The following is a 19285-nucleotide window of genomic DNA, read 5'->3' as shown; positions in this document are numbered from 1 at the left end:
AGAAATTTGATAGAAATATATATATTTTTTTAAATGATACGTTATATATGGTTAGTTAATTTTCAAATGAATTTTTCGAAAATATTGATGTATTTAAATTGAAATTCAAATGAGTGATAATAGGTGCACAATAATAATTAATAGATTTGGAAGACATGATGTTTAAAATTATTAATTATAATAATCGATATTAATTTATTAATATTTTATAGCTTGTAAATATAATTATTAAATTAAATATTACATCTATCATTTTTATATAGTGACACTATTTTTTTAAGAATCTTATTCTTAGTAAGTAATAAGTATAACTATATATTTTAATAACTCGGAGTTTACTTGATTAAATTCAGATTTAAATATATCAATAATTTAAGAAAAATAATCTGTTCTGCTTAAAAACCTACAGTACAAAAGTTTGGTTTTAGTTTAAAAATATTATAGATTTTTAAATGGCATTATTTATTCTTTAATGGTATAACTAACTTTTTGTATTTGGAAACATTTGTTGTTAAAGAAAACATCTAGGATAAGCACGTTTGGTGAATATAATATATAATTATTATTAATGAAAATAAATATTTATTAATGTGTTGTAAAATTATGTTTGGCAGCTGTATTATATGTATTTTATCATAATGTCACATGTGCACTAAAACAATCGATAATCATCATAACTCATAAGCATCGTTTGATGTGGCTTATATTATGCAGGATGTATCGTACTAACACATTTATTGGGTACCATGAACAAAAATAAATTCGTTTATATCTAAAATGTATTAGGAAACTATGAATGACCAAGTAGATACACCGTACTATGAAATATAAGAAGCAGACAAAACCAAAATCAATGAGTTATTATTATAATTTTCATATACCTATAATTATTCTCGAAGTTAAAGATCATAATCCACTTAGTGCTTTTTTAAATATCGTTTTAACTATTTTGTTAAAATATAATAATAATTATCCATGTTAATAGAGTATTAAAGTTTATTTATCACGAGCGAAAAATACAAACAGAATAAATACACAAGTACCTCTATAAAAATTAATCTCAAATGTATTCTACGTTGCATTACAATATAAAACAAATGTATCGAAACGCTTATATTGTATTGGGAATACTTTACAAGACGCGTTGACCAGGTGCTGTTGTAGCTGTGTGCGAGTTGTAGGACGCGGTACGGTTTGTCTGTCTGGAATTGGAAAACGAAAATAGGAATAGGTACACACAGGAGAATGATAAATTTTGTCATTCCTCTGTTTCACCCATAAATTAGCAAAAACAATTTTGCCGTTTGGGTTCCGCTCGCGTCCCGATCTTTATTTTCTCTGCGGGCTCGTATATACTCACTCACACATTACTTATTCGTACCTTACACAAGCGCGTGCACCGATATCCTTACCGAGCACACATAAGGACTGACGATTTATCGGCAGCACACACGCGCGGGCAGAGGGTTAGCGGTGTAGGACGCGTCCGCATGTAATCGGTTCGAATATATACACACGACCGCGATGTTTTGTGACGACGGTGCAGGCGGGGCGAGATCGAACAGAGGCGACGGATGCGGAGGGGTAGGTTTCGGTCGGGGTGGTTTGTGAATGGAAGTGGTGATTTCCAGTGGACGGGGTAGGAGTGGGCGACGGTGTTTGTAAGCTATGGGGGAAGAGCGTGTGCATCCGGACGTTATCTTGTCCCAGTCACGGAGGCGTCGTCGTCGTGGCATATGCATAAACCGACATCGCCCTAGCCGTCGCTTTACCGCGTGTACACGCAACTGGCGGGATTTAGCGAGATTTAGATTGATCCGAGCGCGCTGTCAGTAATTTATTTCGGTTGTCTCGTTTTCCATTTATTACGGTATGTGTGTGTATGTGTGCTTATATAAACAGTACAGTACTATATATATATTATATATATATATACTGTACCTGTCGGAAATCCCATCGGAAAATATCGTAAGACCTCACAGGCCACTGTGTTTATCATCAGTTCGGACTTTGGAATAACAAAAAAAAAAAAAAAAATCATAAAAACGAATTGCCGGAACGTCGCCACGAAATTTGCACTTTATTAGAAAACAAAAGGCACACCGTATTAAACCACCAGGACGACCGGATTTTATATACCGGATATTCATGTGTATACATTACGACGTGATAGATATAGGTACCTATAGTCAGTGTATATTGCGTCGTCGCAGTCGTATTGTAAAGGTAGTCCGTTCACGACGACAATGGATTCCGCGCACGTTTCTCCAATCCACATTCACGCATTCGATAATGTGTTCGTTTAAATGTTACCTACCCGACCTATTTGACAAAAAAAAAAAAAAAAATGCTATTATTATGACTCGAATTTATATGTAAATACATATATTTTATTAGTTACAATTTATAAACTTTTACATGTAGGTATTAATACATACGCGTATCATATAATAATCAACTTTATTAAATTCCAATTTTAATTTTTCGTGTGTAATAATATTTACATATTATTTCAAATAAAAATATTACAAGAACTTTTATTTTAGACAGAGGTATTTAACTAATTTTTCGTTTAATATATATCAACGTTTACCAAACTTTTACTTTGATGGACCCCTTAGAGATAGGAATAATTAGTTACATACACATAATATGAATGTTTTTTTATTTTAAATGCATATGTAGGTATAAGTACAAACAAGTTTTAAATCGAAGCTTTGATTAAAGATTGTTTTATTTCCAAATTTCGTTTCTAATAATAACGGTTATTATAATATTCGATCAACGTATTATAGTACCTATAAAAATTAATATTGTTAGTTAATTGTTATATTATTCGATAACGTGTAGCACTCTATAAAATATACATAATATAAATTAAATACACTTACCAAACAAAGATTATACTGTACAATTTATCATTTTTAATGTCCCGGACTATAATTTAATTATAATATTATTTTTATCATAATTATTTTTGTGTTTGTTATTATGAGCTGTTGTTACACTACCTTTTGTGTTTTCTTACCTATATTATTTCCTACCCCCGTGAACACAAAATCATTACACCGTGTGCGATAATAATATATTTACGGTGAACGAGCGTTCATATATTATTATGTAAATTATGTGAACGAGCGTCATATACCTCTACTCGTATGATACATCTACCGCATGCATCGAAATAATAATCAGCGTCTGCTATACCAATATTATATAGGTAGCAAATATTGTTCGGTATGTATTTTCTTGAATCTGTGAGTCAAAATCGCAAGGGAGGAAAACATTTCCCGAAACAATAACGGTTTTCGGGGACGAAAGCATTAAACGAAATTATATTTTTGTAATCAAACCGGCCGTGTGGTGAAACGAAAGCAGCCGCACAATATAGGTACTGTCCTGTTGCTTTTCCACACACGACAAAACGTCGTCGTAGGTACTATAATATATTGTCGTATATATCCACGTATACGTATTATTATCATCACATGGGTCTTTGTGTTCAGGTCACGGCAATAATGATAATGGTATTATTATAGTCGTTGTATATAGTAGACATTTAGACAATGGTCGTATAAAATAATACATACAGTAGTCGTGGTCTGGGAAAAAACAAATTTATCGTCTAAAAATGCGAACTCTAGCAGTCCCACATACCGAAACAACAAATAGGCCTACGAATATACTATATAAGTTATTATGTACCTGACTAGCCGCCCTCGTTGTCATCATCATTGTTGTGTAATGCTTATTATGTAATTCGGTCGGGTTTTAAAAGTCAGATAAGGTGCAATCACGTAATGCGTATACGAAAAAGGACAGAAACGATTTCGGTTGACAGTGTTTAAACTTTGTGTGTGCGTGCGTTTAACGAGTAATTCTTAATGTGGTTGACACCACACGCAACGGATTTATATCCCCAAAAATATTTATTATCTGTATACGCGAATAAACCCTACTCTACCTGTATTTAGGTCATATATTTATCGACCTTTATGCCGTTCTCTAATAATTTGCACTCGATGGTTCGATTTATGGGACGAGTCAATAACGATAATTAAAATATTCATATGTATACAACAGTGTGTTTCATATTGCCAATCGTACTTGAAAGAGAGGGATGGGTATTTCATTTAAATTTACAATCATTAAAAAAAAAAAAATATTAAAATTAGTTTCAAAAATTATATTGTTTTATAGAATTTAAAATAATACGTTAAGAGCATTAACAAAGAAATTTCATATATTATATCTAAAGTAGGGGTGTACTTACAAGTTCATGGCCGAACATAATATGAAAATGGGGCAAATATGGTACATCAAAACGAAAGACTATAGTAATATTTCCAGAAAAGCTTTTTATTTGTTTCATAAAAACTAAACAGTTTATAAATTTAATTTGTTTTTAGGGGATAAATTATCATCCAGCTTCTATGCTTTTTGTGTAATTCAAAGGCTTAACTATTTTTTACGTTTCTACTAGTAGTTAGAAAATGTATTCTTCTAAAGTTCATTAATGCTAAATCAATTAATATATGAACAGCAAAAAGGGGGGTATTGTCAAGACACTTGTAAATATAAGTTTATGTTATTCCTCGCAATTATTGCTTTGTACTGGGCTTCACCAATTCTAAGAACGGTCCTGCAGGCAACAAATGACAATATGATAAAAAATACTCAACGAAGTAGCACGAAATCAAAATTTTCGAAATAAAGTAATTACTTTTCACTGTAGCTGCTATCATAGTTTTGTTATTATTTGTTCCAGTTGTCTGCTTAATGCGGATATCTATAAAAGTTTGCTGATACGTCATGTTCATGACTGCTACTACTTGTCGCTATCTACATCTACTTGTCTATAACTGTTGATACCTACCAACATTTGTTACTGTTTATTTTTAATTCGAATTATAATTGTGTTAACACGATAGTACCGTAAACTTTAATATATTTTGTACTGATGAAGATGAAAAAGTAATTTATTTAAAATGAATTGTCTACTGTATGTATGGTTCTGATTTTCTGAATTCTTATTTGAGAGACGATATTTGATTTATATATGTTTACAATATTACAATATACATTTTAATATAACTCCTAAATATGTTTGATTGATATCGAAATTATATGTTAAAATAGCAAAAAAAAATATTTTGTGGTCGATAATCATTATTCTGTTAAATTTAACATATTAATATTAAATTATAAATTTATTTCTAATTTTATAAAACTAAATAGTTTTTTGTTTTCATAACTTATAAGTTTAGCTAACCTAATTTGAAATATTTATTTATATTTTTTATGAACATTTTAACGTCATAACTTGGAAATGCAAACAAATGAATAAAAATCTTTTGATTTTATATTATGGTAAGTACAAAGTACCAAGTATGCTAGTATGAGAACAACTTTATATCATATTAAATTTTCAGATCTATTAAGTCTATTATAAGATATTAAAATTACAATGAAATGTAAAATTGTTTAAACATATAATTAAGCTAAGTATAGGTACTATAATAGTACAATACATATTATTGACTATACTGTCAAAGAATTTAAATTGTATGACTATAATATTTTATAACATTATATTATAGGTTCTTATAGTTTGTATTATTCTTATTATAACTTATAAATTATAAACCAAGTTATTAAAACAAGTTACGAATTCAATTTCAACCTTTCAACAGTATAATTTATTATTAATTAGAAAAAAAATTCAAAATAAATTGAACATATTTATGTTTACCTAAATGCAATATTTTGATATTATAAATAATATCTACAATTTAATTAATTACGACATAAATGATATATGTCATGAAAAATACTTATTTATATCTACTAGTATACCTTAATATTTGTACATAGCCTACATAATATTGATTATGAAATATAGATACTTTAATATAATTATACATTATTAAATTCCTATGAAAGTGATTCACATTAAAATTTTCTAAAAACTATTCATATTGTCAGTTACCTAACAGCACGCTTACAATAATAAACTAAGGATAACTTTAAAATGCAATTAATTAAAATATAGGATTATGTAATTCACGTACACGTTCTTTTTCATATTGATTAATATAAAATTATTATTTAGTTTTATTCGATTCTATCATTAATGGACGAAAAAAATGTATTGTAAACTAAAATTAAACATAAAGTATAATTCGTGACGAAACTTAAAACTTAACGCAACGAATGAACAAAATTCTCTGAGAATTCCAAGATATGTCGTATTGTAGTCGTTAAAGCTTAGGATGAACTTAAATTGTTATGAAAACCCATTACGAAGTAAGTGAAAACTATTTTTTAATGACCCTACAAGTTCAAAATATAAATCCACATGGCATTTTAATTTATAATATTTCACTTTTGTTAGTTAAATATTAATTAAAATTACCGAGTTTAATAAATCTATCAGGATATCTATATTCTATAAACTATATATTTGATATTGTATATTATGTATAATTTATTTGTTCTATAATATAAACAACAGTTAAATGTTGGGCTTAAACTCGTTTTTAATATAATAAGTTGGAGTGATATGGATTGTTTTTCAATTTATTCAAGTCGTATATTTAAATTGTATTTGTATTATAAGAATAATATTAACAATAGCAATATACGTAACAAAGTATGAACAAGAAAAAAGGAATAAATATTGTATAAATAAGAATACAAATAGACGTAAATATTGTTATTATTATTTGAAAATTTCAAATAGGTACATACAATATACATTATAAATCCATAATCATAATACATATATATTTTATAATGAATACATCTAAAATAGTAAATAATAATTAATATACAAAAATATGGTGGTCATTTATTTTCGTATTGTTATTCACACTGTTTTAGTTAATTAGTATTAAATATCTCAAATATACAAAAAAGTAATTTTTATATAAGTGCCTATTCCGTTCACATAAGTCCCTATTAAACCTAAATAAATTAAACACGTTTTATAATTTTAATACACTTGTATATTTTTACTATTATTTTTATCATAACTTAGTTAATATTAGATGAAATGTTGTATTTTACTTGTCAATTTATACTTTATATAGTAAATATTAATGTCTAAAACCACTGAAGTTCTGTAATGTACTCACAATTTTATTATTGGCTATGGTAAGTTTGGGTAGCCATGATATGGTTATTTTCAGGAGTAAATATTTAGGAGTACAACAATTGATGTTGAATCTTTATTAAGGTTTGCACAATGGAGCCGCACATTGAAAGGTTAAAATTACGGTTACTCGTGGTTACAAATTTCAGAAACAGCAAATTCAATTTCCTGGCAATATTTTTCTTTACACCTGCTACTGAACTTGGATTTTAAACATTGATAGGATGCCAAATTTCTGAAACGAAGGAATACAATGTATGAGAAAAGGCCGTTAGCTATATAATTGGCTTGCTTCCGGATGAAAAATGTTTAATATGGCACTAACACAAAATACGTTAAGGAATGCCGGAAAAAGTGTTGTAAAATAAATATAAATAAGCACGAACATCTATAAAAATGGAAATATCAAAATTATATTAATATCAAGTATTAAATTTATCAACCATGAATTTTAAAGAATTGTAAAATTATCTAATTTTAATGATCAATAGAAAAAGGGTTATGTATTTTTAATTACGAAACAAAATAATTATGAATACAAAATAGATCAAAAAACCACTCAATTTGGACCATATAATATATAATTAATTTAACCATTTATAGGTTCTATATTTTAATTTTTAAACAGAGGTAATAATATTATGATATTATACTATTACATAATTATATTATATTATTACAACCAAATATTACATAAAAAAAATCTTTAATACCATTAACAAAATAAAAAAAACGACTTTAAATTCCTATTTTTTTTTTTATATCAATTATATTATTATATTATAATATGATCATAATATGATATATTCTTCACCGTTTATACCATGTATATTGTGTATTTTTTTTTTTATGATAAGTAAAATCTTATATTATACATTTTAATATGTACAATGGTACCTACTTAATATTAATCAAAACTATAATTAGTTTATGACATTTAATTGTTGATTACATTGAAAACGTTTGACAGATATTATATTTTAGTGTATGTTATTGGGTAATTGCCGGAAGGTAAATAATTTCGCAAGTTGTAAAGTCTCAAATAAATAAAAATGTAATCGATGTTTGAAAATGTTTTTAGTTTGCGGTTATTACTGGGCAGAGATGTAAGTATTTCCACTAGCGAAAACCATTGCAGCCAAAAGCAACATCGACTAGTAGATATTTTCTATCGAAAAACAGCCACGGGATTGTATCCCGGTTTTTCGAACGGAAGGACAAAAACGTTTTATATTTTTCCATTTTCATTTGACGTCAATTACATAAGTTCAAATATAATAAAAATAAAGAGAGAAAGAGAGAAAATAAAACTAGGCAAAGCAGGTAGTCAGAGAGCACGCAGAATCGGAATTATCGCCCTTGGCCGTAAATATATAGTTACTCGGAAATCCGGCGCAATTGTCGGGATCAAACCTGAGCCATTGCAGTACAGGGAAATCCGACAGATATATTATTATATATATATATATATATATATATATATATATATAATACAATATATACCGTTGACACGAGCTTTCCGTGACAACGTTGCGTAGAAGTGTCCAATAATGTTTACGCTGTGATTTTAGATGGCTTTGAAAAACAATTTTTAACAATACTAACGCGATGACCCACTTGACTGAAGCTGGTACACGTCATAATAATATCCTATTGTCATAGGTATTTGCAATTATTCTTAATATTTATAACAGCACGTAATAATGTATGTTAGTATGTACAGTGTAACAGCAATTGGTAACAATTTATCATAAATTATTATATTAAACAAGTTGAAGGTGGAAAAGCGTGGTTAATAATATAATGAGAGACCTTAATATTACTATTGTTTCGATCGTGGATGATTGAACAAAGGTTAGGTTAGGTTAGGTAATAACTATAAAAACTATTACTAGTACGTGCAGAGTGTATATCATTATGTTTTACATAAAATATTGCGCAATGGCAATGCGTTGGACATGCGTGGTCGACAGGAGTAAAAGGCGTCAACTACAACTACGTGGTAACCTACGTTTAGAAATAGGCGCAAATAGCATTTCAAATTTGGGGGACAGGGTTTGAGATGAGGTTAAATTAATGTGATAGATCACACGAGTAACAAAGAATTAAAATAGTTTCCATCGCTCCACTTCTAACATAACTAAATTTTTAAATGACTTGTTTTTTTTACAAAAAAATTAAATAGTATTTAGTTATCGACTAAAATAATGTGAACGATTTTTTTACATAGATACGATACGCATAATGGTAAAAAAAATTTCATCATTATAATAACATAGGTTTAACACAAATCACCATAATGCTGGCCATTGGTGTCCGGGATATTACATTTTACGTAAGATATTCATTACTTCAGTAAACACTAACTTTATTGAACATATGACTATCATGAATAATTTTAAATCCCTATAAAAAAAAAAAATTACTTAAGGTTTTTTTCTTTTGTCATTTTTATACTCCGAAGTAGAATACGATTCGGAGTATTTGTATCAATAAAATCAAATATCGGAGAAGTAGTTTAAAGAAACAAGTGGAGTAGTTAACTGATATTTTGCGGGGTACTTTACTGTACCTTTCCACTTCCCTTATCAATACTTAAAACATCATAAATTAATCGTCTATAATTTGATTATTATGTATTGAAATATACTACAAAAAATATTCTGCTTAAGGATAATAAATTAAAAATGCACGTTATTATTAAAAATAAAGGTAAACAATTTAAAAAAAATAATTATAAAGATAAAAATAAGTACGATTTTTTTTAATTTTAATTGAATGCTTAAATTATATAAAACAAATATTTTCAAAAAAGTAAATTGTTTTTGAAATAATGTGTGTCTTATATTAATAAATAAATCACCTGGTAGGTATGTCACGGTATAATACACGTAATATTTCGTTGAAGGTCGCCGACACTCACCGAATAAATATATAATATTATAATAATGTAAAATCGCACAATATTATATAATTAAATTTCTTACCTATGCGTATCGATCCGTAAAAACTCGTGCATATTTGTATTTCTTTACAACACATTCTCGACGAGGGTGCGTTAAATTCGAGCCACTCAAGCTCCCACCCCCTCACATATTTGCGCCTACGCCTATGGGAATACAATATTATTATATTACAACCGTAAGGAGCGTAAGATAATATTATTGTTATTAGACACGACACGATGACTATAAATTAAATTATAAATTAGTGTAAATAATCGTCGGACGGCGAACGGTTCGCTGTAAAGCGAGCACCATCCGCAAAACCGCGTGTTCGCCCACCCGGACACGTCTCGATCGGATCGCTGTCATCCGATCACACGTTCGTGTACTGTATGCATTCGGGCAGCGTATGCGACCACGTGCCGTTGCCGAGGCACACGGGCGGACTGGCCTCGAGTGGCAGCGGCAGAACGTACCCGGCCAGGCATGTGATTTTCAACTTGTCGCCCGGCACGTACCAGAACTTCAGTGGTATGATACGGCCGTTGGGCGGCTCACCCGGATACTCGCATCTGGCTTTGCCTACAGAAATAATATTATATATTATATAAACACAAAATAGTGTTCGTTACACCGGCGCAGGCTGATATTATGCATAATTATATATGAATTAGCATTATATTATATTATAATCCATCGAATAGGACGGTATCGCATAATACGTCGGGTATAGGATTATTGCTCACGAGGCGCGTCGAAACTTGTCTGATGTCCAAAACAAAAGCTCATTTTTAGATTTATCGAATACTTGGTAGAACATATGCTTTTTTTCATATAAAACAAACGTCCAATATACGAAAAATAAAAAAAATAATAAGAACACAATGTTTAATCGATGTTTACACGATCTGATTGCATTGTTCATTGTTGTAAATGATAAATAAATATGAAATGTATACACATCATTTTTTGAAATTATATATGAGACAGCCGATTTATTAAAAAAAAGCCTAACTTATGCACTAGTAGAATCTTGGTTTTATTTTGGTAATAAACTGTTGTCGGGTAAATGTATTTTTATGTTTAAAATATGTATATCACGAAGTTTCAGTCAAAATAACGTACGTAATTATATGCAACAGCTAGGCGAGCACGTATCTAGGGAGGTCCACAAGGTCTGGATCCCCATTTCTCTCACCGAAATTTAAAAAAATAAAAAACAATGGTTTTTTATATCAATTATGTAAGAAAACAAAAATAAAAATTGTATTCAAAATTATTTAGAGCCCTTAAATATTAAATTCTGACTATGTACTTGGGAACGACGATCGATCAAACTGTTTAATAAATACTACGTGATTGTGTGAACATTTGAATCTACGTCTAAATATTCCAGTTGTAATATTTCCAAAAAAATTTTAAAACTTAACGGTAAGAACATTATCTGTGCTCATATGTTGATTTTTTACGATAGTTCAATTTTTTTAATGAATTATGATCATTATTAGTTTTTGCTATTTTATATACCCGAAACTTGCTAAAAAAATTAAACTATCATAAAAAACCAACATATAAACACAAATAATGTTTTTACCATTAAGTTTCATAATAGGTCGAGTCACTCTAATTTTTAAACTAACGAAGCTAAACGTGAACGGCTGAGCGTAAATTTGCTAAGACGGAGACAGTAAATGCGGGTGTAGCATCCTCTTAAAGTTTTGAATTAATAATTATGCGGGATATTTTGTTGAGGATAATTTTACCAGAATATTTTGACATGTCATCCGACAATATATTATGTATTAGATGAATATTTTCCAGGCAATGTGGCGACATGTAATTATATAATAGATGCGCTTTGTTTTTGTTAAAAATTAGGTCAATTTACCGTATTATTAATATATAGAAATGGAAATATAAGTACGATACAATTTTATTTGAAATATGGAATCTATATTTAACTAATCAACTCGCTCAGAATTGTTTTTATTGTATGCAATGATATAGTAACCTATTCAATGGCGAGGTACACTCGAAAACTACTTTACGGCCAAGCGAATCGTCGATTTTATCAAACGAGAACCACTTTTTTATGATGAATTACTAGGATAACACGACACTCGCATGGATAATAATTTCAGTTTTACAATATTACACAGCAAAGTAAATTTTAGCTTTAATATTATAATAAATTAATGCATTATCATACTTAAAGTTATTAACATAATTTGTGTTTAAACGTTGGTTTTCATGATGTGTTGGTTTTTAAGTGACTTATAGGTATTAGTGTTTTGAAATTTTAATTTTGTGTAAATTAAATTTACACAAAATAAATAAATTGATTAAGTCAAAACATAAAAAAAAAAAAAATAAGTATTTGTTTTAAGTATAAATTGAGCTTTAGTACGTCTATGCAATAACTATAAGTTCGTTGTTATCGTATTATACTATTTATACTGTTTAATATTATTGAATTTTACCTAATGCGGTTTATTAAAAAATTCTATTGATACGAAGGTATGTGCTCTAGCTCCAAGTTTATACTTTCATTAAATAGTACAATATTGGATATTGTAAGACCTAAATGGTTGTGTGACGCGTATTTTTATCTGATGAAACTAGATCTGGTTTATAGTAATAATAATAACAAAATAACAGCTAAATCACACTTTTGTTTTTATTTATAATATCTATTTATTATTACTATTATTTTTAAATCATAATAATAATATACCTATGATATTATATTTTCATAATATTATGTATTTTAAAGTGGCCCATTCAACAATTTTCGGTATTTACTTAAAATGGTTTATTGTAAACAAACTTTATCTAAAATAATAAAAGTTTTATAATATTATGGTGAATGTTTTATCCTGTCACATAATTTTTATGTGCGAAATATTGTTTCATGTGGTTGAATAAATAGGTATTAAGCAATGGATTTGAACTTCAAACATGTCACGAATAGTTTCTTTAGCATTAAAGAAAATGTAAACAGTAAAGTTTTATCTGCATCTAAAAGCTTATGCATGCTCACAGTATGGCGTGGAGTGTGACCAAGTGCCATTTTCTGTGCACACCATGCTGGGTTTTCCGATCAGCTGATGTTTTTCACCACAAGAAAACTGCACCATGGAACCGACTACGTGACGCCCTGGAGCCGAATCTTCGATCAGGAGACCGTTGAGTGGCACGACCGGGGTAGGACACAGGATTTCTGAAACAAAAAACACGATAGTCGTCAACGTAATATTATTATTACAAAATAAAATTGTTTACTAAACTAATTCGATTTAACATTTTTTATAATATTGTAGTAATGCAGTGTCTGTGCAGGATTATACGATATTGTACTATCGCTGTTTTAAACCGTAAACAATAAATACGGCAGAACGAATGTAACGATAAGTGACATTCCGAGGAATGAATGCAAACAACGTGTTGCCAGCAGCAGCATTGCAGCGGTCGCATTACACTACACGTTGTCCAATTTGTCGACCGCAGTGTTTTACCGGTATCGCGCATCGGTGTCATTCTGCGGCAACGATGGACCAAAATATTGTACTGCACCAGACGATGCGTCAAATATCGACCCTGGCGATAAAGCAATTTTGGAATACTCCGCGGGGCTGGTCGTTGAAAGGGAGTGCGACGAAATCGACCAAAGTGGAAAACGTTGGCGGAAAAATTGCAGGATTTGACCAACATAATATGAATTACATCAGTAAAATGATGTGCCTGTTTCAGTTTTTTATTTACACAGACCGATAAATGTCGTATTTTATGTTTGACATTTTAAAGTCAGTTTGTTATATCGAAACGTTAAAATAAAAACTGTATGGTACAAATGTAAAAAAAAATGTGAACAACTGTCGTAATTCCTGCACTGATGTATTATAATAGTATCCTAAAAATTACACGACATATTGCTCTATATTTTCGGTAAAAGTATAATATCTCTTTCATTAATATTTATCATTTATACTTGGATTTATACTTATTTTAATTTTTAAAGATAATTTTGACAGGAATCTAAATGATTTTTAAGTATGTTTTAGCTTCGGTTTATACAAATTAATAATAGAATATATTATTACAATTTATATTTTAATTCTAGTGGAATAATTTTTTACAAACTTTTCATCCTTCATCATCGACTCAAATCAGTTACCTAAAAACTATTTGTTAAGTTATATCAATATTATTATTTGTTAAGACATTTAGAGTATTAAAGCTTAAAAAACATCCAAATTCATTATTAATATAGTTAAACTTTAATCTTGTGTGAATTTACATACATTTCTGCTTTTTATTACGATGGTATTTCTTTAATAGTTTTTAAGCTTATGCGTTTTCAAAAGATAACTACAACAAAATACTATTAAATCAATCGCGAAGAAAATAAAATATAAAATTCAACTGCTGTTTTACAAACCATGAACTTTATAAGTCTATTTGAATTTAAATTTTAAGTATTAAACTTTAGTTAAAACTTTTTTTTATCCAATATGATGATATCCTAATAATTAAGATAACCATTACAGAGATGCATTTTTCCATTCTTTTTCTATTTTAATCACGCTGTTGAATATCGTATTGTATGCAATGACTTTTGTTTTATACAAATCTATAGTATGTCTATTGTCTGGTTATTCCATTAAAAAAAAAAAAAAAAAATTATAATAAATTATTCAGGATTGTATTTAAAAATACCGCTGAATCGGAAATTAAAGACTTCTTTTATTTCTATGTATATAATATATATATATATATAGTATTTCTATCGTATTTGTAATTGATCTCATTTACTCGTATTTATACATGTTAATCATATGGATCATGCAATTTTTTATGATTGTTTTTGTGATAAGTAATTCTGTCTATTTATTATTAAGCTTTTAATATAATAATCTTTATTATAATACGAGTGTGTTATAGCAACTGTAGTTATACAGAGTTGAGTATCATACACAATTATTTTATATTGGTACGTGGCGAATAATTATTTAAATTAATCAATTGCTATGTGTACATTAATGTTATACTAATTAATTAAATATTTTATTTTCACGAGAAATATTTCATTATTAACTGATCGTAATGAAATAGTTTTAATTTATTTAGAACGAATTTTATAATTAAATATTGTGTTGTAGTGATTGTTAGATATATTCAATATAGATAAATATAGTGGTAGTTTTTTCAATGATTATTCAAACATACTTTTAGTGGTAGTACAGTAATGTTAGTTTATTTTTTTTCAACAGTATTCGGTTTGAATAGTTTGAAGTAAAGTTCGATTGGCATGTTCAGCCTTTATATTATACGAATAAAATGTAAGCACTTTATAATATAAAATCACTACTCTGATCCTGTTCTGTACAATGCACATACGTATAATATGCAGTTAATCATTATAAAAAAAAAAAATTAACAATATATTAAAATTATAAAGGGAAAATATTTTATTATCTGAGTATAAAATATGTATATGATATCGCACATGTCACTTTCATAAAGTATAACAACAATTAAAAAAAAAAAATTGATTGCCATAATGTATTCCTAAATTTTAGAAAATTCTTGAAATATGCCTTTTATAAGTTCTATGTCATTATATTTTAATAAAACGTAATTAAAAAAAAAAGTTTTTATATATTGCTATGCGTCTTACGTACTTATAATCAGAATTTAGTAAATTAACTATTAGTTTTATTTCATTTATATTTTTGAAATAAAATTACTTATGATTTACATAATTATTAAATTACATATATTTAGTTGTAAAACGTTGGTCTAGTCAGTTGTCTCAAAAAAAGAATATACTTGTATTTGCTATGATTTATGCGTCTACTGACTACCTGAGTGAATAATCACCCGGTTTCCCAGATTTTGAATAACCCTACAAAATCGCATATTTTAAACTCATATCATAATAACGAAAGATATCTTATTGCCAAGCGATTCCAAATTCTATGACAGATAAGCATAGACATTTAAAGAGATGGACTGCACTTAGGGAGGGAAATATCTCTTGTCATCATTGTTAAAGAGAGAAAGATAAATATTAAAAGATATTATGGTTTAAAAGACACTAACTTTATATTTCCATTCAAAAATATTCGATTATATATGGTTTATCAAATATTTAGTGATATGAAAAAGTTTATTGTATTAAACCTAGAAAAATGTCTTCATATAATATAATATAATTTTTTTTTTAATAAAAAAAATGTATGAATAAACAAAAATTAAATATTATTAATATAAATACTAAAAAATAGAAAATAAACAAAAAAAATAAGAAATCTGACTTTTAAAATATGTGAAAAACAAATGTAAATTTGTTAGTATTTGGAATGCATTTTTCTATAAAACTCAAAAAAATACACTTGAAATTCAGGCCTTTGTTATCATATTTTTACATAAAAGTTGCAAATTAAATTTTAGTTATTATAGGCACGCTGTTAGTTTTTTAATAATAATAAAATATAAATAATTATAATATTATAATTTTAAATATTTTTCTTTAAATTTTTACAGTAGTTCTACTTAGTAAAGCACCACAATTGCCTATACATTACGCCGTGTTATAGAATACGTTAATAACAAGAAACTGTGTATAATAATAATTGGGAATTCATCTTATATAATATGTACCTCACCACAGAATAGTAGTGTTTTATTTAATTTGAGCCATTAAAAATAGTAGTTAAGTATATCTAACATTCAATGATCATTTTTCAGTTTCTTGAATAATTAATTTCTGAATTTAAATATAACAATTAAACTATATACCTTGTATTCTCTACAATCTACATCCTAATTTCCTAATTTGTTGGTAGTTCTTATTCTTACATAAATAAAAACTACATTTATGTATAAAAACTACTTTGAAAATGTACACTGAGCTACGGACCTCGAAAAAAAAAAGTAGTTGTAAAATTTAATAATATAGAAATCCTTAGATAATTTTTGAACGATTAGCTTAAATATATTTTTATGTTCATAAAATAGGTAAAAAAGTTTTTTGTCGTCTTTATATTTTTATCAGTACATTAAGAATATACAAGGTAAATTTACTTATTCAATGTCCTTTAATGATAAAACCTATTGCATCAATAATTTTTAATTTTTAATAATAATTTGATATGGTGGGTTTAGGTTTCAGAATTGTTTTTTTTTTTTTATTAACGGAGCTGATAAAATTAATTTTATTTTATATATTCTAACATATAATTTTGAAATTGTAATTATGTTGATAATTGTAAATATAACATTCGCACCTAATTGTTTAAGACAACAGCTCATAATAAATAATAATAATAATAATAATAATAATAATTAAAAAAAAATTAGTTTAGTAATTTTAATTAAAGTCATTAAATAATTGATTAACCTTTGAAAATTCATAATATAGTGTATTTAAGGAAAATAAATTATTGATTTTACAACATCATAAATAACTAGTATCAATATTTACATATTTATTTTTGTTGAAAATATTGAATTACAGACGAGGAAATATAATTTTAATATTATATGTGTTCTAAAACATCGTAAATATTTGAAATTTTTAATAAAAACGAAGAACAAGGTTGCATAAAATAAATAAATATTTTGTTTTTCATTGGTTTTAATTATAATCGTTTAGTAAAGAAAACTAAATAATAATTTAAAAAAATAAATTATATTTTAAGGATAATTTGATATGAATACTACCTTGATATTACAAAAAAATTATATGAATTACTCAAAAACATTAACTTGATGTACTAATTTATCAATATTTAATATAAACTCTGATAGTTTATATTACTCATGGATAATTATTAATATTATGTACCTAAAATAAAATCTTTAAATTTATGTCAAGAAAATCCAATTAACTTTTCCACGTATATTATAATATATTGCATTAGTTGATATCGATTTTATAAAAGCTGTTAATTGGTTATTTTTCGATAATTGCTATGCAATTAGAAAAAAGAGATGTATCTCGCTCAATAAAGTGTACTAATTTGATCTATTTAAAATTATATCAAAATTGCACTATTTTCCATAAACAAACAACGATTTATTGACACTACACATAACCGTGGTCATTACTCAAACTTATTAATTTGCATATATTATGTTTTTTAGTATAGAATATCAAAATATTTGAACATTTATATAATTATATTAGATAAATCGTTTTTAAAACAATTAAAATTTAAATGTTACTGATTTTGATATTCAAATATTGTCGATCACCTTAAAACATCCATCATACTATGATATTATTTCTAATACTCATGCCATAATGTTATTATCGCGTACCTAGTATTTTAATTATTTATTATAATAGATTACACGTTTTATAAATAAACAATGATTAATGACTGATAATGTGAATAATATTAAACATTTTTATAATTACTGATTTATTATACTCTATCTAAATGTCATTTTTTATACAATGTATTAGCATTTCTAGTGAAAACTCGTGTTATATTCTGTTAGGCCACTCATATGTTGTATATTCAATTCGACGCTTTTTATATTTTTTACACGCGTGATGAACCCAACTCATAATTGCATTACTACTTCATTACTCTTTGCACATTGGAATTGTCGAAATAAAGTTTATTTTAATAATTCGATTATTATTGGTATATTGTATTTTTTTAAAGTTATTAATATTATGTGACATTTAATTTAAATAAAAAAAGGTCTAAGATTATTGTATTAAAGAGGACGATTATTTAAAATAAAAAATGCAATCTGTTTACTATTGTTAGTGTAGTTTAATTTTGAGTGTAAACCAATTATGTCGTAATAAATTTATCACAATACATTCGCTATTTTCTTGCAATCAACATTTTATTGATTACAAAATATTCACAATAAAAAAAATAATGCTGATTCATCATAATTCATAGATCATAGGTATTATATATACATGTAGTATAAAATCCAAATTGTATGATCCCAAATAATTTTTGTAAAAAAAATAAATAATTATAAAATAATTTTTGATAGAATTAAAAAACTATGTTAATATTATATTATAAATCTATTGTAAAAGAGAATGTCTCCGTCTTCCAGTACACAGATGAACTTAAACAGCTCAACATCTCCAACACACTAGACGCAGCACTCAGACCGAACTCAGTCACCACCTACCTAGTTTTAACATTTT

At 27.2% G+C, this 19285-nt stretch overlaps 1 protein-coding gene across 3 annotated transcripts in view; it reads right to left on the bottom strand.

Annotated features, from left to right (window-relative positions):
* Nucleotides 1-6700: 6700 nt before the first annotated feature.
* LOC132929017 (locomotion-related protein Hikaru genki) overlaps nt 6701-19285 on the bottom strand; it is a 120234-nt gene continuing 107649 nt past the window's right edge. For all 3 annotated transcript variants that reach the window (XM_060994040.1, XM_060994041.1, XM_060994042.1), the window contains exons 9-10: nt 13139-13318; nt 6701-10680 (exon numbers count right to left, since the gene is read on the bottom strand). In XM_060994040.1, the coding sequence (XP_060850023.1) occupies nt 10472-10680; nt 13139-13318 (389 nt within the window). In that variant the 3' untranslated portion in view covers nt 6701-10471. The remainder of the gene's footprint in view (nt 10681-13138; nt 13319-19285) is intronic.

Source organism: Rhopalosiphum padi, chromosome 4 (genome assembly GCF_020882245.1).
Source record: "Rhopalosiphum padi isolate XX-2018 chromosome 4, ASM2088224v1, whole genome shotgun sequence".
In the NCBI taxonomy this organism is placed as follows: Eukaryota; Metazoa; Arthropoda; class Insecta; order Hemiptera; family Aphididae; genus Rhopalosiphum; species Rhopalosiphum padi.
The sequence above is the reverse complement of the archived record's forward strand: the minus strand, read 5'-3'. Positions and strand labels throughout refer to the sequence as shown.